Raw genomic sequence first — 27,537 nt, forward strand, 5'->3', positions numbered from 1 at the left:
CCAGCCCCCAGCAGCAGCAGAGAGCACCCAGGGCAGGTAGAGAACCCAGGTCCAGGTGAGAGCAGAAGGCCTGTGGCTTTCTCTCCAGGCCGACGCTGTGTCCTCCCTGGGGGGGAGGTGGGCCCGCCTTGGCTCCGCCCTCGCAGGAGGCGTCCCGCTGACCTCGGGGCTGGCCACAGGTGCCTTCAGCGTCACCGTCATCTCCCCCGCTTCCTGACAGGCCACGTCTGTTACACGCTGGATTCCCACCATTCGTCAAACATTGCAGCTTTTGGAGGGGCCTGTAAAAGTATGTTCTTAGGCTTCAGGCTCAAAGCGTCAGATAAAGGAGATCAGAGGGGCACCTATAAAAACTGCTGTTTTGTTAGTGTCGAGGGGGTTCTGGTAAGATCCACAAACTTGAGGCGAAGAAGAGGGTGAAGGTGTGACGTGCTGGGGGCTGGGGGCCCAGAGGCCCCAGCAGGCATTGCAGCATCCGTGCCTGCTTCCTGCAGGGCCGGTGGTCTGAGGGCAAGGGAGGGGCTGCCCAGGAGCTTCTGCAGACCAACTCCTACTGCGTGCCTGGCACTGGAGGTAGGTGCCCGTCATTTGCACGCCATGTGTGTGCGTGTGTGTGCATGTGTATAATATGTGCGTGTGTGTGCATGGGTATAATGTGTGCATGTGTTGTGTGTGTGCACGCGCATGTGTATAATGTGTGCATGTGTGCGCGTGTGTATAATGTGTGTGTGCCCTCAGGTGCAGCTGATGAATCTGGCCTCAGAGTTGGGATCAAGTGGGAACGTGGGGTCCCCTCTGAGAGTCTGGGAACAGCCTGCCCAGAGCCCTGAGCAGACCTCCCTGAGGGGCAGGCGCCCTCCTGGGCTGAGCCAGTCTGTTCCCAGACAGCCTTTTCCCTTGGGAAGCAGACCCCCACCCGCTGTTTCCTTCTTGGTTCAGGAAGTGTCCTGGAGGGAAAAGGAGAGTCATAGAGGAATGTCCTGTGGTCTCTCAGTTGACAGTGAGACGCCAATTTCTCTCCTGCTTGATGATGGTCGGGGGTGCCGTGATGGCCTGGGAATGACCAAGTGGTTTGTAGGGTTATTTATGCGGAAGGTTAGCTTTAGTCTTGTCTGTCACATTCAGGAGGGGTGAAACTTTGTTCATTTTGTATATGTCTGTTTTTCTTCTTAAAACACTTTTCCACTTTCTGTCCTAGCTTAACGTGAATCAGGATTCCTAGGATATGATTTGTCCCAACTTGAACCTCACCTTTTCTTCCTGTGGGAAAAACCTACCCTTTAAAAGCCTGCCTTAAAGAAAACATTGGAAGTTTAAGTGCCTTAAGTGCTCGTCATTTTCCTCCACTCCCGGGATTGCTGAGCGAAACTGACGGCGAGGCCAGGGCTGCTGCAGCAGAGTGGGAACGTGACCCGGGGGCAGCCCCACTGAATCACCCGCCGCAGCAACACCCTTCTGTAATCCAGGCCCCGGCCCCCTCACCCCACCCCGAGTTAGAGGTTACAGCCCGGCCCGCCCAGTGCCTTCTTGTGCTGTTGACTCAGGCTAGTGTTCAAAATCCACAGGGCAGCGCCGGGAACACAAGTCTCTGGTGAGAATTGGGCGATGCAGGTTCATGCTGTATCCCAAGTGAAAACGCAGGTCCCCTGTGGCCTCCTTGAGTGAGCACGATGTTGCCCACAGGTGACCTGTTGCGAGTTGCCTCTTGCATGACACATTTAACGTGGACCTTCCAGCAGGTGTGCTTTGCACTCTGCAGCACTTGTGCAGCTCAGATGTGCCCGCCGCCTTCCTAGGAATCCCCTTTGTGTCTAATGACGCCCCAGGGGCCTTCTGCAGGTGGTATTCTTGGTTGGTCTTTCTGTTTTGTAAAAGCAGATCTAGCACCTCACTGCCCTCAAACAGTTTCCTTTGTGCCACAGGAATTCCTAAGTCATACCTTTCTGGTTCATGCGGTCACCTGGCACTCCTTTTTTTTTTTTTTTTAAACATCTTTATTGGAGTATAATTGCTTTACAATGGTGTGTTAGTTTCTGCTGTATAACCAAGTGAATCAGCTATATATATACACACCTGGCACTCCTTGATTCCACGAAGCTGCGTCACTTACAGGCTATTTTCAGAGAATCGGGCCACCATGTCGCCTGAAAGAGGGACAGCTCAAGGAGTCTGGAGGCCTCGTACCAGAAGGCCCGGGAAATGGGCAAGTGGTCGAGGCGCGAGTGGTGGCTCTGGGGACCAGAGCCCAGGGGAAGGACACAGCGCCCAGCTTGTGTTTGCTTTCGTTGCCCAAGCCGAGGTGATGCCCACAGGCCCTGCAGTCCCTGGGGCCAGAGGCTTTCAGGCCGCCGGCCCATGCCTGGGATGTGTGAGGACCCTTGCTGTCACAGTGGGCAGGGGGTCCTGAGACGTCTGGTTCTGGGCCAGTCCTCCGTGCCACCACGGTTCAGTGCGTGGGAACCTCCCCTGTGTGGGGATTCGGTCCCTGCGCTGAGAACAGCTCAGAGTGTTTGAGTTTGAATTCCGCATTGATGCTTCCATTTTTCATTTTCAGAGAAAACCGGACCAGGCTTGGCCATCCTCCTTCAGGTGGTGGAGGGTTTCTTTGTTGTGCTTCTTATCCAACAGTTCTTTTCGCATCGCTGGAAACTGATGCTGTACAGTCCTGGAGAATGTTATCAGAGGCCCTCTGGGGATGGGTTTCCCCTGGACCTGCCCACCCTGCGTGGCACTTGGCTCAGCCTGAGGCTTATATTGGGTTGCCCGCCTGCAGGCCCGAGGGCAGGGGCAGGTGTGCTCTGCTCCCCAGGGTCCCCTGGTGTTGGGGGAGGGTGCTCAGGCTGCTCCCGTTGGGACTTGGGGGACGATTGTCCGGCAGTCGGTCCTTCGCTGTGTAGAGAGCGCTGGGCTCAGTGTCCTCATTGTCCCGTGCCCCCGAGTGCCACCGAGCGAGGGGGCAGGTGCGCCCACAGGGCTGGAGGATGGGCCTTGAAAGACTTTCGGTCTAAGTGAAACAATACAGACACAAAAGGACAAAGACTGTGTGATTCCACTTCCACGAGGGCCCCGGGAGTAGAAGGTGGGCCCTGGGAGAGGGGCACGGGGAGTGAGTGAGTGGGGACGGAGTTTCAGTCCTGGGGGGACGGTGGGGATGGCTGAGCAGCAGTGGGAATGTCCCTGATGTCACTGAACCCAGCACCTACAAGTGGTGAGAGTGGTAACTTTTACATGATGTATGTTTTACCCCCATTTTTTTAAATGTGAAGAAAAACTGGATGGGCCTTACAGAATATCTGACTGAAAACTGGATTTCCTGCTGACGAGAGACTAAGGAAGCCTGAAGGGTGACACATGGCCCAGGCTGGGAGGTGGCAGACTGCCCGCTCTCTCCAGTGGACGAGAGTTCCAGACACACGTGTGTGTCCGTGCCTGGGAGCCCTGACGTGACTGCCCACCCAGGCCGGGGGACCCTCGCAGTGCCCCCCAAAGCACAGGCAGCATGCCGGGAGGACAGGCCCATAAATAGGCAGGAGTTAGTCAAAGTCTCCTGAATTTTGACTGAGATAATTGAAAAACTGTTGTGCAGGGCTGTTTTGTTTGCGTTGGGAAGTCTGGATTTCCTTGTGTTTCAGATCATTGTATTTTAGAAACAATGAAATGTCAGCTGCAGTCGTTTTTCCCAAGGAGCTCTGTGCCTGTTGTTCTTCCATCAAACGCTTATTGAGCACCTACCTGCCAGGTGCCAGGCGTGGTGCCAGGTCCGGGGGGCGCGCGGGAGCAGCCTGAGGCTTCTGCTTCAGGTGGAGCCGCGTGCACGTGGGGGGTCCGTGTGGGGATGCCGGTGCCCGCATGCCAGCGATCGAAGGGCTCCAGGTCAGGGAAGACCTGAAGGGAGGTCATCTAGCACGCTGGCGCCGAGGCTGTGCCCTGTGCCCGGTGCTCACGGGGCCTGGGGTCAAGGCTGTGATTCATGGTCTGGAGGAGGAAGAGTAGGAAGGGCGGTCAGAATACAGGTCACTGCCTGCTCTGTCCAAGGGGAGCATGCGGACAGCAGGAGCGGGACAGGAGGCAACCCCCGGGCACGGAGAGGGGGCGGGGGATGGGGAAGCTGTGCGGAGGACGTGGCCCTGGGCCTCCTGGTCGCAAAGAGTATGTAGGGGTCAGTGAGCGACGGTGAGTTGGCACATTCCAGGCCGCGGCATGGCGGGGAGAGGCGTAGAAGGAAGCGTGGCGTGTTAGGGAAGCTGTGACTAAGTCTGCGTGGCACGAGCTTGGTGCAGAGTCGTTTGAGGGAGCTCTGGCCCCTGGTGGGCCAGATCCTAGGAGGCCTTCTATGCCACTCCAAGGAGGTGATTTACAGAGAAACCTGAGCGATTCTGCCCTTTGCCAGTATTGCACACACGAGCAGTGGTAAAGCAAGAATGGTTTTTAGACGTCTTTTTTTTTTTTAATTAATTAATTAATTAATTTTTTGGCTGCATTGGGTCTTCGTTGCTGCGCGCAGCTTTCTCTAGTTGGCGGCGAGCGGGGGCTACTCTTGGTTGCGGTGCGCGTGCTTCTCATTGGCGGTGGCTTCTCTTGTTGCGGAGCACGGGCTCTAGGCGCACGGGGTTCAGTAGTTGTGGCTCGCGGGCTCTAGAGCGCAGGCTCAGTAGTTGTGGCGCACGGGCTCAGTTGCTCCGCGGCACGTGGGATCTTCCCGGACCAGGGCTCGAACCCGTGTGCCCTGCCTTGACAGGCAGATTCTTAACCACTGCGCCACCAGGGAAGTCCTACTCTTTGCTCTTAAAAGCAATCCGTATAGAATGTGTCCACCAGCAAAATATTTCCCAGATGATGGTAATTTTGTCATTAAAAAACCAGCTATTTAAATCTTACACAAAACGCATACACATATATCAATAAATTATGTAAATCGTGTATGGATGGGGTTTGTCTTGGGGTGAGTATAGGTTGTTTGTCCCCCGTTTAAGCGGAGAGAGGATGTGGGGTGTATCTTACAGCTTGTAAACTGATGGAAACATCACAGAAAGAAGCTTGAAGGACTGCCACCCATCATGTTGAATTGGGAGTGATTGTTGGAAGTACTTTATCTGCAAATCGCAGTGGAGGTGTATGTAGCACGCAATGCAGAATGGGCAGAAACTGAAAGCGTGAGTCTCAGTTTGAGGCGGTCAGGGCCGGGCACCTGCGCGCTGGGCCGTTGACCGTGGCTGGAAGAGCCCTGCCCCTGGGCCCGCAGAAGGTCAGCACAGCCACGGGTCGGCCACAGGCTCCGCTCAGGAGCGGCGGGGGCCCCGAGCCTAGCGAGAGGGTGTGAGGCTTCATCAGTTTCAACCAAATTATTTATGTGTCCTTAAAGTCCCTCTAGACTCACACACCCTTGCATTTTGCTGTCATTCCACAGCACGATTGGGGGTGTCGCTGCCTGCTTTGATGGCAGGTTTCTGGGCCCAGCAGCTGCTCCGCGCAGGCCCACTCGCTCTTCCTCTTCCTCAGCCGGGAGCCCGACTCTGCCCCCTCTCGCTGCCGCCCTGCGTTGCAGGCCTGGCCGAAGGCCTTTGGTCCCCGGGTCCTCCCCACAAGTCTCCGAACTACGAATACGTCCTCACGTTCTTCACCGTTCTCCGGGCTAGACTGTGGCAGCAAAGCAGGGTTTAACCACAGCCAGACCGGAAATGCACTCTGTGTAGACGCAGCCAGCACCTGGGTTTGAAGCGCTTTTCCAGGCACCAGCCGGCCCCCTGTAATCCGACACTCATGACTTATAAATGGGGCCTGACGGGCCTCTCATGAATTTTAGTCATCACCTAATTGAAGAGCAGGGTAGGTGTCTCGCGCTGTTGGTTTCGCGTGGGGTGGTCGTCAGTGGTGTGGCCTGGGGCAGGGTGGGCCTGGCCCAGCCCTTGCAGGTCGTCTGCGTCTCTGGGCCCGAGCGTTCCACCTTCCCTGGCGGTGAGGCCACACGTGCGGGGGCAACACAGCCCCTGTCCTCGGGGAGGGCAGGCCAGCTTTAAGGAGAGGACACCCACTTTCACAGCGGGTTCCGAGGGCGCCACGCAGGACAGCACCGCAGGCCAGGGCACGGAAGCCCCGAGAGCCGGGCTGCCGGGAGGAAGGCTCAGAGGCGAGCCTGGACGGGGAGCCAGACCGCGACCGCTGGCTTTCCCGTGTCACCAGCTCCGGGGCCCTGCCGCGCTGCAGTATGGCGAGGCCCTGGCCGTGGCCGTGCAGAGGAGAAAGTTCTGGAGGCAAGCTGTCTAGGACCAGGGGTAGGGTGGAGCTGGCACACTCCCTGGCCACCCCGGGAACCCTTTTCTGGTGGGCGGGGTGGAGGGATGCTGGGAGTGCTAACAGAAGGGCAGTGTCGGAACGGGCCCGTGAATGAGGCTCCCACGCCGGCCCAGGGATGTGGCCTGTCACCTGTCGGTCCTCCCCAGGGTCCTGGACAAGGCCGTCTGTACCGAGGGAGCTGCGGCTCAGGAAGGGAGGTGGCTTGCCCAGGGGCCCATGGCCAGAAAGTGTAGAATCAGAATTCGAGCCTCTCCTCTTCTTGAGAGCAGGCCAGGCCTGAGTCTGCAGCGAACTAGGAGAGGAGAGCGGGGCTAAGGGTGTTGGTTCCCGCTTCCCGCTCTTAGAAGTGAGGTGTGCGGACCCCGTGGTAACGATGCTAGCAGCACCTGTTTCAGTGACCGAATCCCTATACAAATCTGCAGATGACATTATCTGACAGATTTTTGCAGGTGAGGAAGGAGGCGCCCACAGAGTTAGGTCAGTGGTGGAGCTGGGATTTGAACTCGGCTCTCAGCGCCCCTGCCCCTCAGGAGCTGCGCCAGCTGCGCTTGGCGGAGATGTGATAAAGGGAGATGGGGTTAGAGGTTTTTTAAAAATACTCGAGATCTCTATTGATAAAGGTAATAGCAACGTTTAGTAAGAATTTAAGTTTTTAAGTTTCCAAACACTTGCTAGTTTTCATGTAATATAGCGTTTTCAGGAGGCAGGATGTAATGACCAGACCCTGAAGGCCCCGCTGTCTGCAGCCCAGGGGCGTGCTGGAGCCAGCTCCTAAATTCCAGGAATCCTCTGGGTCCGTCCTTGGCTGAGCACACCCATTATTTAAACATTAATTACGCGCTTACGGATGAATTGCGTTGACAAGGAAGGTAACACACTTGCGTGCCTAACTACCTATCCGCCTACACTTCACTGTCCCCGGCCCTTGGGGGTGACCTCTGTGTGTCGTGTCTGCGTGTGGAGATGTCGTGCAAAGGCTCTCTGAACCCCCGGTTCACTGACCTCGCTTCGGTACCGTGAGGCCGGCCGGAGGGAGCACTGACTCACGCCGGGGAGGTTGGCCGGCGTCCGCAGGAGGGGCCCCCCGCCCTAGCGTGTGCTCCTTAACCTTGCTCCACCGGAGCTTTGGGTGTGTTGCTGCCCGCTTGTTATTAAAGCCAGAGCTGTGAATCGCAGCAGATAGGGTGGTGGCTGGGTTCTTTCCCTGCGACCCTAATTCAGGTCGCAGACTCTCAGGGTTGGGAGAGACGTTGGCTGCCACTGCGTCCAGGCCTTGCACAGGGGCCAGCCTGGGCCGGGGTGCCGAGTGGCCGTCGCGGGGCTCGGGGCGGGCTTGTTCCCCCACCCGTGCCCTGGGCACGCTTGCTTAGTGCGGCATCTGTTCTGAAGAGCATGGGATGGGTGGTGGGGAGGGGCCGGTGCTCCAAGTCTGCAGTGGGCTGTGCTCCTGGGAGCTGGGGGAAGAAAGACCCCCGCAGCCAGGCCCCGGCAGAGCAGGAGGGGCGCCCACGGGTTTTCCAGAGGCTCAGTGCCTGCGTGCATCTGGCTGAGGGCACCCTGAGGGCATCCTGCTGGGCCCTGGAGGCTCCTCCTCGTTTCAGCATAGGACCAGTGCTCCCACCGAGGTGCTGGGCAGCCCCCGAGTGGGGCTGGCGGTTTACTCCCTGGAAACTAAGCCCAGCCTCAGGGCCAACATGAGGGGCTGGAGCGTGTTTATTTTACTGGAAGAAAGGCTTTTCGGAACCTTCCGGAATTTGACTGATGGTGCCTTTGGTAAGTGTGAATCGTGCTATTTCCAGACTACTGCCTCTCCATCCGAAATAGCTCATTCGGCACCAAAGTCCACCTGCAGGGAGCACCTAATGCATAAACCAGACGAACTCTTTCACATGGCTCTCCCCGCGGCACTGATGTCGCCGCTGTCCCCGACGTCACTGGGACTGGCCCCCGCGTGGCCCCGGTTCTGGGGCCTGTACCTTCAGGCACCCGTCCCTGCTCTAATGCTGTGATGAGGGACGTCTGTGTTCAGTTCTTGGGCTCCCAGGCCCGGCCCGGGGCGAGTGCCTGGACTCTGGGAAGGGGCTTGGGCCGCACAGGATCCCCCGCGGACACGCACAGGGCCCGGCCCGGCGTTGCTGTTCCAAGGGGGAGGCCCCAGAACAGGCATCTGAGCTTCTTTTTTTTTAATCCTTCTTCCTACCTTCCCGGGATTCTGGAAGGCTTCTTCAGCTCTGTGGCCCTCCATCCGACTGGACGAGGGGTTGCCCCCTGCCCAGTGCAGACCCTCTCTGCTCAGGGGGGGCCCTTTCCTCGGGACCATGCCTGCATCCGGGCCCCGGCGCCTCGGCCGGACCCGTGCTTTTTCACGGCTGTGGCCCTCAAGGGGGCTGCTTAGTGCCACATTCCCCACTGGGTTGGTTACGTTCATCCGGGGTTACTGCAGGCTGCCAAGCGTTCCCACAGAGAGCGAGTTCTCATGGCTTTAATGTTATCATGAAGGTTTTGTCTGAGAATACAAGCATATCTTGATGGGGAAGGCTTTGTCTATTGAGAGAAAGAATGTAGTTCCTATTCCCATTTCAGATCTTTTGTTAAAGATTTATAGGCAGCTTTCCCAGTCCCCTGGCCCCCTCCCCCAAGGAGGACCAGTTTATCAAAAAAGCCGCTGAGCTGAATGGGAAGCCGCGCGCGCGTGACTGAGCGTGGCCGCTGTCGCCCGTGACCTCACACAGCCCTCGGCGAGCGGTGACACCCTCGGCGTTTCCTGTGAACGGGGAGCCTTTCTGGTCCCACCATTGTTGTTCATTTTTGCCGGGAAGAAAACAAAAATTATTTACTACACACCGGTGCTGCGTGTGTTTAGAGCCTTGCTGGGAAATGCCATGTCCGGGGCTCCCAGCGGCAGCCACGCCAGGGACGGACGGGGACGGGGCTGTGTTCTCAGGGCTCGCTCCTCCGGGGCTGCTTTGGCGACGTGATGGGAAGTGTTTGTCTTTCTTGCCCAGCGCGGGGTGACCCCGGCTGTCCCCACACCGCCAGCGCTCAGCTCCTGGTGGCCTCGCACTCCCTCTGCAGCCCAGGGTGACTTTCAGGAGAATTGGGGACATGGTCGGTCCAGTCGGCCCCTCCTGGGCGCTCCTGCCTCCTCAGCCTGACCAGCTCCCCCTGGTCCTGCGGTCTCTGCCCGGATCCCCCTCCGCGGAGGCCTTCCCTGGGTGTGGGGGGTCCCGTGCCAAGCAGGGAGGCGGAGGGGTGCGGGTGGAAGGGCCCGGCAGTGTCTTCACGCAGCAAGCACGTGGTTCTGGTGCCCACGCTCGCCGGGCTCTGTGCCAGGAGCTGGCCCTCGTGCCAACGCCCTCTGCCCTCCTGGGGCCTTCGGCCAAGTCTAATAAACAAGGGCCAGCTGGGTTGGCAGGTAGGTGGCCTGGTGATCTCCGAGGGCAGTTTCGGGGTGGGGGGGGCTCTGGGGGAAACCAGGCTGCAGTAGGGGGAGGGAACGGGAGATGAGGAAGGAGTCGCTTGAACAGGGTCGGGTGGGGGGCGACGATGGCACCGTAACCAGAGGAAAGTGCAGCCCGGCCGCCTCGGCAGCTGTCGGACGGACGGACAGGCTGGAGCTGGCGGGGGCGGAGGGCAAAGCTGAGGGGCGGCTGGGCTGAGGGTCTGACTCCCTGCCAGCCCCGAGCCATTGGTCTCTCAGGGTCGGTGCACTGGTGAAGGTGGCCCAGGCTCCAGGGAGCCTCCACAGCGGGTAATCCACGCGTACCTGCAGCCCCTCCAGCTCCCTCCTGGGGCGGCCAGCGCTCTGGGTGGCGCGAAGCCTGGTGATGGTGGTGTTTCTGGGCGAGCAGGACATGGGTTTGGGGTGAATTGCTAACCAGCACCCAGCTTGACGACTTTCCTAATGACTTCCTAAGAGTCACTTTAAATTGCGTGCCCGTTTTAATTTCAGTTACATGCATGTTTTCAGAGGAGGTTGACAGAACTTGCCAGTTCACGTCTGTGCAGCTCGTACCTCACCCTGGTACTGTCACACAGGTCAGAGGTCGCCTCTGCGTCTAAGGGGATGCGCCCACAGAGCACAGGCTCCCCCGACAGCCCGGCCCCGAAAGGCCACCTTCAGCAAACTTAGCACAGGGCACAGCTCGGTGCAGAGGAGCCTTTTGGGGGGGCCGGCGGGCACTCCAGCCCGAGCAGGGGCACACGGGACGGAGTGTGACTCTGGTGACGCGCACTTGAACCTCAGAAGCTCTGCGTGCGGGGTGAGCCGCGCTCTTCCCCGGGCAGGGCAGTGTCCTCAGCGCAGCAGCTCCTTGGGCAAAGTACACACACGACGGCCCGCAGGCACAGGGGCCCCAGGAATGTCAGTGCCGCTCCCCGAGGGGAACTGGCACTGGGTCAGCCTGTCGGGTGCTGAAGCGTGAGCTGCCACGTGAGGGCTCCTTCGGGCTCCTGTCGGGCGCGGGGCGGTCCCGGGGCAGTGCAGACTGCTCACGCCGTGCTCCCTCCCAGGGAGGGGCGAGAAGCCCAGGTTTCCAGGGGGCGCCTTCGGCAAAGATGGCTTTCTCTGTCGCCTTGCATGGCCAGCCTCTCCACGCGTGTCCATGTCGTAGCATGTACTTGGGAAGAGCACAGGCTTTGCATCGGCCAGACCCTGTGTGTCCCACATTTGCCGGCCCAGTCGGTCGCGGGTGGGCGGTGGGCACTTAGCAGCCGAGGGCGAGCCAGGGCCCGGGCATGTCTCCCAGGCACTCCCTGTGTCCTCTGCGGTCAGTCTTCAGTTACTCCTGTCTGACGCAGAGCCTTGCAGCTCACAGACGTTCACAGAATGTTTGTGTAGGCCAGAGAGAGAGAGTGTGGACAAGCAGTTCTCTTGTGACCAGGCCCTGTAGCCCCTCTCAGCGCATGGTCACCACTGTGGTAATGAGCCCATGGCCAGAAGCAAGCGCTTGGCCACTGTCTGTGCCCCTCCAGCTAAGAGGCCGAATCTTCAAGGAACAGTTTTATCCGTGCAGTTTCCCCTCTAGTGCCTGTCAGCACTAGAGACCATCCAAAATAGGAGAAGGGCCGGGCACCCGGTGAGCTTCTCATTGTCTTATGGCTTTTCCCCTGAAGATTGGCCTCACATGATGCCGCCCAGAGGGGCTAAAACACAGCTGGGTATCCGAACCCAAGGGCAGAGTTAGAGCCGGGGAGCCCCAAATCCCATTTGTCATCTCTGCTCATATTTCTTGGCAATTCCTGAAATGGGACAGATTTTAGCTAAAGCTAAAAAAACAGGGGAGACAGTTTTGAGTTCGAGTCCAGCCAAGTTAATTGTTTGTTAAAACAAAAATATCAACGCTGGTAAAACCCGAGAGGGATTGGGTAGGATGAGTGCATCTCCTAAAGCTGGCTTCTCTACTTCTTGTTACCTATTAGTGTTGATCTCATTTAAAACAGACAGTCTTGTGTGTTGAATTTGTGAACAGTACGAATGTATCTCATCCCACCAATGTCAGGACAAAATGACTTTTTTATACTCATTTCTTTTTCAAAAAGAGATCCTGAATATAAGAATAACAGTCCAGCATTTTGTCAGTGTTTTTCAAAATTGACCTATTTTAAGATCATGTTATTCCTAAGTAATGTTCAAAGAGTGATGGGTAATCTGGATAGATACTTTTTTCTTGTATTTTCTCCTAGAAAAACTTTTAAAAGGCAAAAGCTTAACCAATAAGAGTATCAAATCAAATGTCAAAGTATTTCCAGTGTTAGGACAATATACGCGTGTGCCTCAAGTTAAACTGTGCAAAAATTTGTTATTAATTTCTTGGGTTTTTAAGCTCTGAAATACATATCAAGTTAAGCTTAGTCATGGCTGTTCTAAGATGTACTTAAGGAGAGAAGGAGTCTTTATGTTCATTTTTTTATATGTGTTTTATACCTGCATATCTGTGCAAAAACGCTTTTACCAGAATTATTCATCAAAGTCCAGTTATTGACCTTTGTGGGGGGAAATATATCATTGTTCATCGAAGGAATGTAACAGAATATAGTCTCTGCAACACATCGTTTTACAATGTCTGCGCTACAACTCAATACTGTTAGACATTTGGGGAGAAAAGAAAATGGAAAACATGACTTTCACTCCAGAGAAAAGGCCACAAGGCACCTGACCCCAAGATGATGACTTGTGTTGGAATCATCAGACACGTTCTGACTCTGCTCGGGGACATAAAGGAAAGCAGGCTCTAGGTGGAGAGTAGAAAATCTCAACAGAGAAATAGAAGCTATTTAAAAAAAGAACCAAATGGAAATTCTGGAATTGAAAAATGCAGTATCTGAAATAAAAATTAACCTTTATGATGAGAGAAGATTCAGTGCACTGAGAAATTGGTCTGTAGAAATGACTTAATATGAAGAACAGGGAGAACAAAGGTTGAAAAAAGAAATGCGCAGAGCTTCAGGAAGCAGTGGGACAATGTCTAATATACGTGTAATTGGAGTCCTGGAAGAGAGGAAAGAGAATGGGGCATCAAAATGTGAAGTAAGAAATAACTGAAAACCTCCTAAGTTTGGTGGAAGCTTAAATCTACAGCTTCGTGAAGCAGGATGAATGTAAAGAAAGCCTCGCTTAGGCTCACCATAGTCAAACTGCTGAAAAGCAGCAACAAAGGGGAAATCTCGAAGGCACCAGAGGAAGAAAAGACATGTATGCAGTCATGTGGGCTGTCACAGCCTTCTCGGAAGACAGTGGAATTGTGTCTTGAAGTTCTGGCGGGGAGAGGAGTTGACCCAGAGTTCTGTATCCAGCAAAAATATCTTGTTAGGGGCTTCCCTGGTGGCGCAGTGGTTGAGAATCTGCCTGCTAATGCAGGAGACACGGGTTCGAGCCCTGGTCTGGGAAGATCCCACATGCCACGGAGCAGCTGGGCCCGTGAGCCACAATTGCTGAGCCTGCGCGTCTGGAGCCTGTGCCCCGCGACGGGAGGGGCCGCGATAGAGAAAGGCCCGCGCACCGCGATGAAGAGCGGTCCCCGCACCGCGATGAAGAGTGGCCCCCGCTTGCCGCAACTGGAGAAAGCCCTCGCACGAACCGAAGACCCAACACAGCCAAAAATAAATAAATAAATAAATAAGAAAATCCTTTAAAAAAAAAAAAAAAAAAAAAAAAAGAGATATAAGTGGTAGAGATGGTATGTTTAAAAAAAAAAAAAAATATCTTGTTAGGAACAAAAAGTGAAATAAAGAGAATTTAGGTAAATTCTAAGAGCATTTGTCATCAGCAGACCTCTGTGAGAAATGCTGAAGAAGCTACAGACAGTTCTTCAGGCTGAAGAGAAGTGATACCACACGAACACTGGGATCTCGAGGAAGAAGGAAGGAAAGGTATGGAAATGGTAAGATGGGTGGGTAAAAATAAAAGACCAGTTTCCTATTAATTCTTTTAAAATGACTGTTTAAAATAAAACTCACAGCACAGCGTGGGGTTTATCGTGGCTGCAGATGAAACGTATGTGCCAGCTTCAGCATAAAGGGGCTTGGGGTGAACGGGCACAGACAGTCACTAATTTCTTATGTGACGTGAACGATATCCACAAACAGACTGAAAGTTGACATGTAATACAGTCTCCAGAGCAGCCACTACAAAATAATGCTAAAAAGCCAATGTGTAAATTAAAATGGAATGTGGAGAAATACTCAGTTAACCAAAAGAAGGCAGGAACAAGAGGAACGGAGACCCCAGGAGGGGGCAGACTGGAAGCAAGTAGGAAAACGGCAGCCCTGACGTCACCCACATGAGCAGTTACTCTAAATGTAAGTGACGAAACACGCCAGCGAGGAGACACACCAGAGTGGATGGAACAGCGAGACCCGCCCATCTTCTCGTAAAACACCGTGACTGACGCCGAGGGGTTGAGGTGAAAAGGTGGGAACAGGCAGCCTGAGTCGGCTGGTGGGAGTATTAACCCCAGATAAAGACGAAGCATTGCCGGGGGTACAGAGGGCAGCTCACAGGATGGAAGGGTGGGCTCAGGAGTGAGGTGCGTGTGCTCCTGATGAACAGAGCCTAAGACACGGGTGAAGCAAAGACGGGCAGACTCCAACAGTCATTCGCAGTCATTGTTGGGAAATTTCACACCCCTCTTTCCGCAGTAATAGGGCCGACTGAGCACAACTAAGGAGACAAACCCTGGACAACACACAACCGCGCTGCATCTAGAGCAGGGGTTGGCAGGCGGTTCCTGTTGGGGCCAGAGTGAATGTTCCTGGCGCTCTGGCCGCGTGTCTGTAGCAGCTCCAAGCTCTGCCATGGAGATCAAAGCAGCCGTTCATCAGCGGACAAGTGTGGCCTCGTTCCAATAAACCTTTATTTACAGACACTTTTTACACGTCAGGAAATGTTCTTACTTTGATCTTTTTCGACCGTTAAAAAACGTAGCGACCTTCTTAACAAAAAGGGGCCGCAGAGTTGCCCAGTCGTGTTCCAGAGCATTGACCTTGAGAAGGGAGAGGGGTTGGAACGAACACCTTTCCTCCGAGCAGCGATGGGATGACAGTGGGGCCCTGCTGGCCGCCCTGCCCGGCAGCCCCCCTCCGGCCACGCCCAGCGGAGGTGCCAGGAGGGATCCAGCGCTGACGCCTCCCGAGTCCCCGACATCCAGGCAGGTGCGTGGGATGATGCTGCGGGTCCCGCACCTCCCGTCCCTGGTCCCTTGTCCCCTGTCCCCTGTGAGAGGTCCGGCCGGGGTCGCAGGGCCTTCTCCTCTGTAAAGAGCTCCACCTGCCATGGCCAGAGAAACACCCACCCCCTCTGCCCCCACTGCCCGGCAGCCCATCCGCTTCTATCCCTCAGACTCAAGGGTGCTGCCCTCCCGACCCGCTCAGTCCCTGAAGCGCCACGGGTCACCCTGAGATGCTTGTTGCCTGGTGAGTTTGCTAATAATGCCCGTGTCCCTGGGAGTGGAAGCTGCCGAGGCCAGGAACCACCGCTGCCCCACTGCATGGCAAGCACAGCCGGTCCCAGGCGTGTCGTGTGCCCGGGCCCCCTGCTCCTGGACCAGTGTTGAGTGCGTTCAAGACCGGGAGCCAAGATGACTGATGCCAGGAGGCATGTGTGTGGTGGGCTGGCTGGGGATGGGGAAGGCGGCCTGGGGCAGATGGCAGGCCTGGCGGGTGAGGGCACCGGGGGATGGGGTGGCCAACCACAGCTGAAGATCAGACCCGGGTTGGGGGCCGGCCAGCAGCAGTGCGCAGGGTCAGAGGTCGGTGGTTGGGGTCTTCAGGCTGACCCCGCTGCAGGTGCCCCTCGGGTTTGGTTCAGTTCAACAGTCGTTGGTGCCTCTGTGGGTCTCCGCCCTCAGGGATGCCCGTCTCTCGGGCACGCGTACAGGTGGCTCAGCAGGTGGGGAATTACAGCAGCGGTGGTGAGCCCGGCTGAGTGGGAGCCTCCTGGGTGGGTGACCCCCTCAGAGTGGGAGCCTCCTGGGTGGGTGACCCCCTCAGAGTGGGAGCCTCCTGGGTGGGTGACCCCCTCAGAGTGGGAGCCTCCTGGGTGGGTGACCGTTCTGAGGGGCACCAGGTAGGGAGGTGAGAGTCAGCAGGTGCAGAAGTCAGGAACACTCCTTGTGCCTGAAGCAGGAGGGCCAGGCCCCCAGGGGAGACGGCAGGCACGGCAGGGAGTCGACGTGTGTGTGCAAGTGCGTGCGTGCTGCAGCTCTGCTCGGAGCCCCGTCACCAAGCTAGTCACCGTTTGTTAGTGAAGTTGTGACCTTTGAAAAGCCCAGCAATAGTTAAGAGTCTGTCCATTGGGGTAAGAATGCTTTCCTTTCTCTCTGAAACCGACTACACCGCACCCGCTAAATGGTTTTGTGCGGGAGCCGTTTTTGAGAAGCCTGATGCTTAGACACTGTGCGTTCTTGAGCGTAGGAAGTGTCGGCGCGGCCGACGTGGCGGTACCGCTGTCGTTTTCCCCGGTGCCTGACTTTGACAGTGAACGCCGAGGACCCGGGCCTGCCATGTAGACCACCGCTTGTCAGCAGAGCACACTCGGCAGGCTTCTCATTTCCTGAAACACCAGTACGTTCTGCTGACTTGAATCAGGAACAGAATTCGCCCTTCCTAAGGTTCTGTGTGGTGTAAAGGTCGAGGCTGACACCTTGAATTCTAGGCTGAACGCATAAATATTTTAATGGGCACGTTAGCAACGATTTTGAAAGGTGCTTCCCTCCTCCTTTGAAAACGATTTCCTCCTCCTACACAGTTTATTTTTCTTAGTAGTTCAGCACAATATTCCATTTCTCAGCGCCTTTGGTGGTGTAAAACATTAGCTAACAATCGCTGGCGTGCCAAGGCACGCTTTTATTTTTTTATGTAAACTCTTCATTGTAGTATGACATACAGAGAGGTGCATGATCCGAGTCTCCAGATGGGTGAGTTGTCACCAGGGACCCCCATCCAGATCAAGATCAGAACATACCAGCCCGAAGCCCCTGCCCCTCCCAGGGGCGACCAACGCCCTGGCTTCTCCCAGCAGACACTCCTTTAGCCCCGTTGGACATCATGTAAATGGAACCCACAGTGTGTACCCTTGTGCACCCAGCATGTGCGGGATTCCGCCGTGTTGTCCTGCGTATGAATGAGCCAGACTCGTTTCTCGTTGTTCCAGTGGCGATGGGCGTCGGGTTTGTGTTATAGAGAGGAAGCATGTAGAGTGGGGCCGGGGGGTACGTAGACTTTGAAATCAGGCAGCCCTGGGTTTAAGTCCTAGGCTCCTACTTCTTCGCTCTGTGACCCAGGGCAGATTACCTACCTAAACCTCTCTGAGCTTTAGATGGCCCACCTGTGAAATGGATACAGTAATCCCTGCCTACCTGGGCAGTTAGGAGGATTAAGCACCAGACACAACCCCCTGGTTCCAGCTGGACACACACTGAGCCTTCCCCTCTTGCTGCCCCTCGGTAGCCACTCAGAAGCCCGCTGCTGGGGTCATTTAGTGTGTCAGTGGCTGCGAGGCCCCTCTGCAGGACCCTCGTGATAGATTTCAGCTGTGAGGCCCAGGATCCCGGGAGTGGAGCGTCAGTCCCCCGCCCGCCTTGTTCTGGGCTGACGGGCTCAGTGCCTGGTCCCCGAGGGTGGCGTTGAGCAGCCCCTGAGACCCCAGGCCCTGGTCAGGGCCAGAGGAATGAGAGGGTCTTGCCCTCGTGCCGCCGCCCCTGCAGGAGCCCCTCCACATGTGCACGGCGGCCCTGGGCCCGCTGGGTCCTGTGTCCTGCGCCATACGCTTTGTGCCCGCCTGCCGAGTGCACCCTGGGCAGGTCCCAGGGCACCGGCTCTACGGCCCAGTTCTGGCCTGGGCCCACCTGATGCTTCCCCGTTGGGCTTTGGCTGATTTCAGACACCGGGCCTGGCAGGTGGGGACGTCTGCCTGGGGGCGCTCTAGCTGGCAGGGGTGTGTGCGCGTGGCCCGAGCTGCCTGGGGCAGGTGGTCTGCAGCGCGCCCGCCCACGTGTGTAACGGCCCGCGTGTCTGTTGCAGGCCTTCCGGAGCAGTACTACAGCCTCACCTGGTTCCTGAGCCCCGTCCTTGGCCTCATCTTCACCCCCCTCATCGGCTCCGCGAGTGACCGGTGCACCCTAAGCTGGGGCCGCCGGCGGCCTTTCATCCTCGTGCTGTGCGTGGGCGTGCTCTTTGGAGTGGCACTTTTCCTTAACGGCTCTGCCATCGGTGAGTGTCCTGCAGAGCCCTGACCGGGACTCGATAAGATGTGCAGGTTTAAAGAGTTCAGACCGGCTGGTCCCAGACTGGGCAGCTGTGCCGAGCCCTGGGCGCCCGGGCGGTGGCCAGGCCACGGGCCCCACGTGGGAACGCCGTGGGAACCTGTTCTCAGGGAGCGTTTCCTGTTGTGATCCGTTTGTTTTTAATGCGTATCTGACACCACGTCCTGTTTCCAGCATTATTTCAGAAATTATCTTTTCTCTTTTTTTTTTTCTCCTTTTCTTAGGCTTGGTATTGAAAATGTCCAGACCTAGTGTGATACTTTTTTTGTTATTTGTTTCGTGTACTCGCGGTTTGTTTTGCTTCTTTTTGTTGTTGTTTTGTTTTCAACTGAAACAACTGCACGTGGGAAAATAGCTTTTGCTTGAGAGCAACCGTCAGCACTGGTGAAAAACAAAACCCTGTTTTCTGGCAACGACTTTCTAAGTCGAAGGCTTAATCTGTGTTCTGACATAGGCGAGCCTGCCCCAAGTCTGCATCAGTTCAGGCGGGGGTCACTGACGCCAGAGGCTCAGGAACTGGGGCGGGCGGCGCAGAAAACTTTGCTGTGCGGCCAGAGCCTCGCTCAGTTGCTCAGAGGCTGCGTGAGGCCGCCTGGGGCGAGCTTAGTGCCAGCTTGGTGGGGGCGGCCGAGGAAGGCCTCCCTGAGCTGAGCGCCCACCCACCTCCCCTCCATCCAGATGCCCCCGGATCAGGAGTCCGGGGGTGCCGCCCTCCTGGCACCTGCGGGCACAGTTTAGAGGGCACGTTGCGGCTTTCTCGAGGACCTGTGTGTGCAGGTGGGCCCGGCCCACTGTGGCCCAAACGCGGCGGCTCGGAGCTCTGGCCCGGTGCCCGCTGTCCTGCTGCACCTGTGTTGCTCCCGGGCGTTGCAGGGTCCAGGTAGCCAGCAGGTTTCCTGCCCTCACGCAGGGCGGGTGTGTCTGAGACCCGCCTCATCTGCAGAGCTCAGGGGCTGGTCCTGGGTTCCAGACCACGAGCCCAGGGCCCCCCATCACTTTTGTGCACAGAGCGCCCCTCGGTCCCACAGCGGTGAATCCAGTGAAACCAGCTTTAGCTTAGCTGTCAGGGGTGCAGGTTGGTCTCTGGGTTCAGGGCCAGACTCGCCTGAGGCAGGTGCGTGATTACGGCTCACAGCCTCCTTCCCAGAGCCAGGAAAGACAAAACTCTCCTTCCGTCAGGAGAGGCTGTGCCGAGGAGCACATGCCCTTCTGGCTGCGGGTGGGAGGCCGCCGTCTCCCCGGGAGGTCACTGCCTGCCACCGGGCTGAGATCGGCTGCTGCTTTGTGCCCTGTCAGGTCTGTCCCTCGGCGATGTCCCCACCCGGCAGCCCATTGGCATCGTCCTCACGGTGCTGGGGGTGGTGGTCCTGGACTTCAGCGCTGACGCCACCGAGGGGCCCATCCGCGCCTACCTGCTGGACGTGGTGGACAGCGAGGAGCAGGACATGGCCCTCAACATCCACGCCTTCTCTGCCGGTGAGAGCGCGCCACCCCCGCCCCCGCCCCCGGCCCGGCTCCAGGCCCCCGCCCTGCCTTCGCCATCCCCCGTCCTTGCCCCGCTCCTCTGCGGTCGCCAGGGCGGGCGGAGGCTGCTGTCCCAGACGCCGGTGGGCCAGGCAGTGAGCTGGGGTCCTGGCAGGGCCAAGTGACTGTGGTCTGGGGTGGGGGACGTGCTAGCCAGGTGGCCCCAGTCCAGGGCCCTGCGCTGGCTGCTCCCTGAGTCGGGCAGCTTTCCCATCCGACGGGAATGTGGGAATGTGAGCTCAGGGGATGGCGGTTAGTGCGGAGAGCATTTCCCGGGCAGCCGCCTGTTTCTGTCCGAATTCATGAAGCAGGAACCTGTCAGGCCGGGATCCCGAAGACGTGCGCGCGTGCGTGCGTGCGTGCGTGTTGTTGGGGGGACCCGTCTGGGTTCCCCCGGCTCGGCTCCCTCCTTGGGGGCCGAGACGCCTGCGCCGCTCACTGCTGCCCCGCCCCGCCCCGTCCCTCAGGCCTCGGCGGGGCCATCGGCTACGTGCTGGGGGGGCTGGACTGGACCCAGACCTTCTTGGGCGCCTGGTTCCGGACGCAGAACGAGGTGCTCTTCTTCTTCGCGGCCATCGTGTTCTCGGTGTCGGTGGCCCTGCACCTGTTCAGCATCGACGAGGAGCACTACAGCCCCCAGCAGGAGCGCGGCGTGGACGCGGCCGACGCACCGGCCCCCGGCCCCCGCGCCAGCGTCCTGGACGGCGGCACCCTGTTCCCGGACGAGGTGCAGTCGGAGCACGAGCTGGCCCTGGACTTCCTGGACGCGGGTATCGTGCGGAGCAAGAGCGACTCGGTGCTGCACGTGCCAGACGCCACGCTGGGCCTGGAGCCCGAGCTGCTCTTCCTGCACGACATCGAGCCCTCCATCTTCCACGACGCCTCCTACCCCGGCACCCCCTGCAACACCAGCCAGGAGCTCGCCCGGGCCCGGCCGCCCCGCCTGCCCCCGCTGCTCTGCGAGCCTGCCGGCGAGGACGAGACCCTGCTGGAGAACCACCTGAGCACAGCAGGGCTCCCCAACGGAGGGGGCTCCCCGCCCCGCGGCGGCCTGGGCAGCTGCAGCCAGGTGGACGTGAAGCCCTCGGCCACGGCGGGCTCCGGGCGGCGGCGCCGGCATATGTTCCGCCGGCAGGCCTCCAGCACCTTCTCCTACTACGGCAAGACCGGGTCCCACCGCTACCGCTACCGGCGCGCCAACGCCGTGGTCCTGATCAAGCCCTCACGCAGCATGAGCGACCTGTACGACCTGCAGAAGCGGCAGCGGCAGCGCTGCCGCCGCCGCAACCAGAGCGGGGCCACCACGTCCAGCGGGGACACAGAGAGCGAGGAGGGCGAGGGCGAGACCACCGTGCGGCTGCTCTGGCTGTCCATGCTGAAGATGCCCCAGGAGCTGGTGCGGCTCTGCCTCTGCCACCTGCTCACCTGGTTCTCCGTCATCGCCGAGGCCGTGTTCTACACCGACTTCATGGGCCAGGTCATCTTCGAGGGGGACCCCAAGGTGAGCTCCCGGGGCCCCCACTTGGGGCACTGGGGGTGGGGCGGAGCCTGGCTGTGGTGACAGCCTGCTGCCCCGGCGCCCAGTGGGCCGCCCCCAAAGCTGCAGGGGTGCATGGTGGGCAGCCAGCCAGCGGGCGCCCCTGTTAACACGGTCGGGAGTCGTCATGTGCGCCCGAGAGAGCATTCACACTGGGGTCCACGGTGAGCAAACGGCAGGCTTTGGCGAGTGCCGGAGCGCCGAGGAGCCAGAGGCAGGAAGGCCGCTCCCGCCGCGTACAGACGTGTACAGACACCATGTACAGAGGGTTAAAACAGCGATGTTGTTGGCTCGTGGCCAGGCCAGCTGGGCGTGGCTCCTAGTCCCCGCGGCATCAGCTGACTCGCACCTGTGCCCGTGTCGCCCAGAGTCGGGTCGGGAGGTCCGGGATGGTCCCAGCGCAGGCTCAGGCCTTCCCGCCCCACGTGGTCCTCACCATCCTGGACTGTCTGAGCTGCTTCGTGCGGCCTCTGGGCTCCAAGAGGGCAGAGGCAGGAGCTGCAAGTCGCATCCTCCAGACTCAGGGCAGGAGCGAGGCCGGGGGGGATTGCAAACGATCTGCCACAGGTCCCGGCCTGGGCCGAGGCTGCTCCTCCTCCGTGTGGTGCTGCCACTGTGGTGCACGGCTTGCCTGCCGTCGAGACGTAAATTGCGACGTAAATGACCTCCTTTGCCCGGAGGTACAGCACGCTGTCCCCACCCCCTTAACCCCAGTCTCGTTTCTGGAACAGGCTCCATCCAACTCGACCGCATGGCAGGCCTACAATGCAGGCGTGAAGATGGGCTGCTGGGGCCTGGTCATCTACGCGGCCACCGGTGCGACTTGCTCAGGTAAGCGGCCCCCAGTCAGGTGAGCCGTTTGCCTGGACGTGCTCCATGACTGGAAAGACCGGCGGGCGTCCTGCTCTGTGGATGGCGGGCCTTGACCAGACAGGGCCACCCCTCAGGGACAGCAGCGTTGAAATCCACTCATCCTCATCTTGGGAATAAGCCACCTTAGCCTGATACCGGGAACCGGTGTCCTGAGACCTGCCGCGGGCTGTCCTCTGGGCAGGCGCCTGCCCAGGCTCCTCGGGGAGGGGTCTGACCACGGCTCGGGGGGGTGGCGGTGCTGCAGGAGCTGTGCCCAGGGCCAGGACGCCGGGGGAGGTTGAGGCAGGCATCCTGGGTCCTGCCTGAGCGCATACGGTGTGTTTGGGCCCTGCCGGAGGTCAGGGTGTCTGGAGGAGACAAGCAGCCTTTCCCTGGGCTCAGCTGTGTCCTGGAGGATAGGGGGTGGGAGTGACAGGCTTCAGTCCCGGGAGCGACATGCCGGCACACCTTCTGGAAACAGGGCAGAGCCACAGTTAGGGGTCTCCTGGCTGAGCCTGGGCCGGGCCCCCTGCCTGTGCTCTTACCTGAGGATGACCAAGATAACGGCCAGGGGCAGCGGGCAGCCTTCATGACGGTCACGGTGCTGCCGATGCTTTAACAGAGGACTTCTCAGGAGGGCTGGGTCAGGAAGGGTGAGCAGGAGTCTGTCCTTCCAGACCCAGACGGGGTGGGTGCTCGCGAGGAAAACCAGCAACAACTCAGTCCTCGAGGCAGGACCAGGCACAGGGCCCCAGAGGGTGCCGAGTGGGCCTGGATCGGTGGAAGGATCAGGAAGGCCTGACCTTGCAGGGTAGGGAGGCCCCAGGGGGCTGCAGGATAGCACCAGGTTCCTGAGCCAGGCTGAGCGCAGCGGTAGAGGGAGGGGAGCGAGTGGGCGGTGCCTGTCAGTCACTGTGGTGGCCTCTCTCTCTGCAGCCCTGCTACAGAAGTACTTGGACAACTACGACCTGAGCATCAGGGTCATCTACGTGCTGGGGACGCTGGGCTTCTCCGTCGGCACAGCCGTGATGGCCATGTTCGCCAACGTCTACGTGGCCATGATCATGATCAGCACCATGGGCATTGTCTCCATGAGCATCTCCTACTGCCCCTACGCCCTGCTCGGGCAGTACCACGACATCAAGGAGGTGTGTGGCCGGGGGGGCATGGGTGGCTGGTGGGTGAGGTCCTGGGGCAGGGTCACCAGCTGTGGGCGGCTCTAGGGTTCTCACTGGCCCTGCTGCATGGGACATTCCAGCTCACGTCTTCCCTTGCACTTGCACCCTCGGCCTGTGGCCTACCTGGGGTAGACTTCGTGTGTGTGGTCTAAGGTAGATCAGAACTTTATGGCTTCCCCACAAAGGATGGAGATGGCCATGTGACCCAGTGTCCCCACCCACACTGCCATGTCGTGATTGTCATAAGTCAGGTGTCTGTCTGGGGGGATCTCTGTATTCTCTTCCATGGGTCTGTCTGTCCTTAGACAGATGATGCTACACTGTCTTAAGTAGTTTTATAATAGGACCTGAAACCTGGTAGTATAAGTTCTTCAACTTGGTTCTTCAAGATTGTCTTGGGTATTCTTGACCATTTAAATGTTAGAATCAGCTTCTGGGATTTTTTTTTATTGGAAACACATTGATTACATATATCAATTTAGAGAGAGTTCAAAGTTTATAGTATTGAGCCTTTATGATATTCCCTAAATATGGTGTATTCTATTAATTGTTATAGTATATTTATAGATTCTTCTGGGCTTTCTGCATACACAGTCACATCATCCATGGATAATGAGCTTTATTTCTTGCTTTCCAATTCTTTTTAAAGACAATACTTCTGTTTCTCATTTGTATTTTTTTTCTTAATGAATTAATTAATTTATTTATTTTGGGCCACGTTGGGTCTTCATTGCTGCACGCAGGGTTTTTCTAGCTGCGGCGAGAGGGGGTTACTCTTTGTTGCAGTCCTCGGGCTTCTCATTGCTGTGGCTTCTCTTGTTGTGGAGCATGGGCTTTGGCGCGCGGGCTTCAGTAGTTGTGGCTCGTGGGCTCTAGAGTGCAGGCTCAGTAGTTGTGGCGCACGGGCTTAGTTGCTCCGCGGCATGTGGGATCTTCCCGGACCAGGGCTTGAACCCGTGTCCTCTGCATTGGCAGGCGGATTCTTAACCACTGCACCACCAGGGAAGCCCCTCCAATTCTTTTTTTTAAAAACATCTTTATTGGAGTATAATTGCTTTACAATGGTGTGTTAGTTTCTGCTGTATGACAAAGTGAGTCAGCTATACGTATACTCCAATTCTTAATAGGTTTAATTTATTTTTCTTGCCTTATCGCAATGGCCAGAACCTCCAATACTATATGTTCAATAGAAGTCGGGTGGGGACGGGGACAAGCAGGCTGAGGGGAAGGCAGGTTTTGTGTCCACGCTTCTGAGCTAACGTTCAAACCCCGGGAAGGATGATCGACGGCTTGACCCCCGGCCCTCACGCCTGTGTCCTCCTCTCTTGCAGTACGTTCACCACAGCCCCGGGAACTCCAAGCGTGGCTTTGGCATAGACTGTGCCATCCTCTCCTGCCAGGTCTATATCTCCCAGATCCTGGTGGCCTCCGCCCTGGGCAGCGTGGTCGATGCGGTCGGGACTGTGCGCGTCATCCCTATGGTGGCCTCTGTGGGCTCTTTCCTGGGCTTCCTGACGGCCACCTTCCTGGTCATCTACCCAGAGGGGTCTGAAGAGGCCAAGGAAGAGCAGAAGGGCCTGTCTTCCCAGGCTCTGGGCGAAGGCGGGAGCGGCAACATCGAGAAGCCCACGGTCCTGAAGCTGTCCCGGAAGGAGGGCCCGCAGGGGCTCGTGGAGACCGAGTCGATGGTCTGAGCCGCGCCCCGTGCACACACATTCCAGGGCGGGCAGGGAGGCAGGGAGAGGCGGGGGACACCGCCCCTGCAGGCTGGCTGCTGTGGCCTTAGCGGCAGCGCAAACCAGAGTGGAGGCTTGGTAGTTGTAGGGTAGCTTTGCGCCACTAGGCAAAAATACCACATTAATTACTTTTCCCACAATTAAAAGGAATCATTTGAAATCTTTTTTTTTTTAATCGAAAAAGATCTTTTAATTTCAACTTTGTCTTTTACTCTGCAGGTATATTATTCTGCATGTTTTAAAAGTATAAACCAGATTTACAACATAGACCATAAGTGATTTAGAAAAAAATAAGATTTTTGCATTTCTAAAGTTATAATTGAAAACAAAAAATATCTGATGTATTTTGCTATATCGTATCTGAATTCTTCAGATAGCAGTCATGTAGTCAGTGACTAAAACATTTTTATCAAATTTTTTTCCCTGTGGATGCCTACAGGTATTTGGACGTTCTGTCAGATCTCATCACATTTTGTTGGTGCTGCAGCTATTGGAGAGTATTTTTCTCTATGATTACTTTAGAAAAAAAAAAACAAACAATTTTTTTTCTTCTTCTTCTTTTTTTTTTTTCTTCCCGAAACTGTGGTTTTCTTGGAAGAACAGCATCTATCTCCTGTTTTCCTCAGAGTCTGCTGCATTGTGCCCGGGCAGCCCTGTTCGTGGGCGGCGGGCAGCAGTAGTAGTGACACCAAAGCCAGGAGGAGGCAAGGCCCCCGGGTTCTCGTGGGGTGACCAGGGCAATTCACAAGGGCCAATTCCAGACACCTCGCCCAGCGGGCTGGGATGGGCCGCCAGCGCCGGGGTAGCCCTTGAACTAGCAGACCTGCCCCTGCCTGCGGGCCTATCTGTGTGTTGCTTGCTGCCCGTGCTCAGCCCTCCTACCCGTCGTCCTGTCCGAAGTTCCCTGGAGAGGCTGTGATTCTCGCGTTGCACTTTGTCTTTAAATCATTTGTGGGGGAAATCATGAGGGCAGAGCTCCCGGTGTGGCTCTGCCTCTGGTGCCCCACCACCAGGCCCACACGCCGGACACTCTGCACCCTTCTGACCTCTGCGCCTGCTCTCCCCGCTGGCCACTGGAATCAGAGCCACCTCACAGTGAAGAAGTGGGTCTTGGGATAGAAAGAAGGTCGGTCCGGTCCACGGGTCAACTCGGCGCGGTGTTTCTGGTTTCAGCGGAGAACCAAACTCGGGCTCCGGGGAAGCACGGTCGTCACATGCTGCAGCTGTTTGGAAATGCTTTTCAAACCACACTCTCTTTATAACTAAGCAGTTTCTGCTTTTCTTCTTTGGAACGGTCAGTCTAGGTTTACTGATCTCAGGAGAAAGAGGGAGGCCTCCCGCCCATTACCCGGATAAAGTGAGAGAGGATTGTAATACTTCGCTGCCTCAAGTTGATGTTTTTTTAAATAAAGTACTTTAAAATGCATGAGAATCATGCTGCAATATGATCATTCTAAAGCAAACATATATTTCAAGATGAAATTAAGCAGTTTTTAAATAAACTACTTGAATTTTCTGTGTGTTGAAAGGAATAGCCGTGTTTAATGTATTTGACCAGCCTCTGGTCTTGCCCTGTCTCTCCATTGCTGGTGGCACTTTGTAGGTTGTGATTTGTGCCCAAGGAGCAGCGGTGCCTGTCCATGTCGGATGTGTCCACAGGCCACGTGTCCTCCCTCAGAAGCCCAGGATCACAGAGAACCGACCGGAAGACGGGAGTGTTTTCGATGGCATCATAGCTGGAGCATGGCCTTGGGAATCTCGTGCTTGGACGGGAAAGTCCTTCCCACCACTGAAGGCCCTCTCGGTGTTCCCGAGGCCCCCACTGACCCACCGGCCATCCGGTGTGTGCTTCTCAGCACCCTCCCCCTCGCCCCCCCCTAACCAAGTGGGTGCCCCTAGCAGGTCACTTATATGCAATTTCAGTGGCCTTCATAGCTTTCGGATGGTAGGTCCTCCTGCTGTGATTCGATCGCAGCCTGCATTTAGCTGCTCCTCGAGGGGTCTCCTGGCAGCTAGAAAACGGGGAGGCCGGAGAGCAGAGAATATGGGGGGTGGCGGGAATGGTGGGGAGAGGGCCACCCCTCGTGGGCCTGCCCCTATCCACAGCCAGCGCTCCCTTCCAGACCCAGGGCCCCTAGGACCCGGCTGGGGCTTGATTTATAGGAGCAAGAGGGGCTTGTGGCGAGACCACCACCTGAAAAGCGTGTTGACCCTGGAGATCCCAGCCTTAAACTTGACCGTGATCTGAACCAGCGAAGACATCAAAGGACATTTGTTGAAGTCACCTTAGGACAAGAACCACGCTGGAAAGTGCTTGTGATAAAGGCCCGCGAAGGGAAGGGCGTGGCCACGATTGGCAGCTCCGTGCAGAAGTGAGTGTGCTGCCATCGAGTTTTACAGATTTCAAAGCCCTTTGGATGTTTGTGACCGAAGTGTGTCTTCCTGTGTCGGTCTGGGAGGGCAGGTGCCTCGCGGTCTGGATCAGGAGCCGTCATGGAGCCGGCCTGCAGCACTGCCCTCCCGGCCCCTCGCCTGGGGGCGAGCAGGCACGGCGTGAGCGCTTTGAGCGCTTTCACCTCGGCTCCATCCTTGCAGTGAGGTTATTCCCAGGTTGCACTGACTGGAAGCTCTGTCGTCACCTTGTGTCTTAAGAA

At 57.2% G+C, this 27,537-nt stretch overlaps 1 protein-coding gene across 1 annotated transcript in view; it reads left to right on the forward strand.

Moving 5' to 3' along the window:
• SLC45A4 (solute carrier family 45 member 4) overlaps nt 1-26,399 on the forward strand; it is a 76,482-nt gene extending 50,083 nt beyond the window's left edge. Inside the window, exons 4-9 of the mRNA XM_057532336.1 lie at nt 17,815-18,003; nt 19,353-19,532; nt 20,048-21,081; nt 21,849-21,948; nt 22,906-23,117; nt 24,479-26,399. Coding sequence (XP_057388319.1) covers nt 17,815-18,003; nt 19,353-19,532; nt 20,048-21,081; nt 21,849-21,948; nt 22,906-23,117; nt 24,479-24,841 — 2,078 coding nt within the window. The 3' untranslated portion in view covers nt 24,842-26,399. The remainder of the gene's footprint in view (nt 1-17,814; nt 18,004-19,352; nt 19,533-20,047; nt 21,082-21,848; nt 21,949-22,905; nt 23,118-24,478) is intronic.
• The last annotated feature ends 1,138 nt before the right edge of the window (nt 26,400-27,537 follow it).

The sequence above is a fragment of the Balaenoptera acutorostrata genome, chromosome 17, assembly GCF_949987535.1.
Source record: "Balaenoptera acutorostrata chromosome 17, mBalAcu1.1, whole genome shotgun sequence".
NCBI lineage: Eukaryota > Metazoa > Chordata > Mammalia > Artiodactyla > Balaenopteridae > Balaenoptera > Balaenoptera acutorostrata.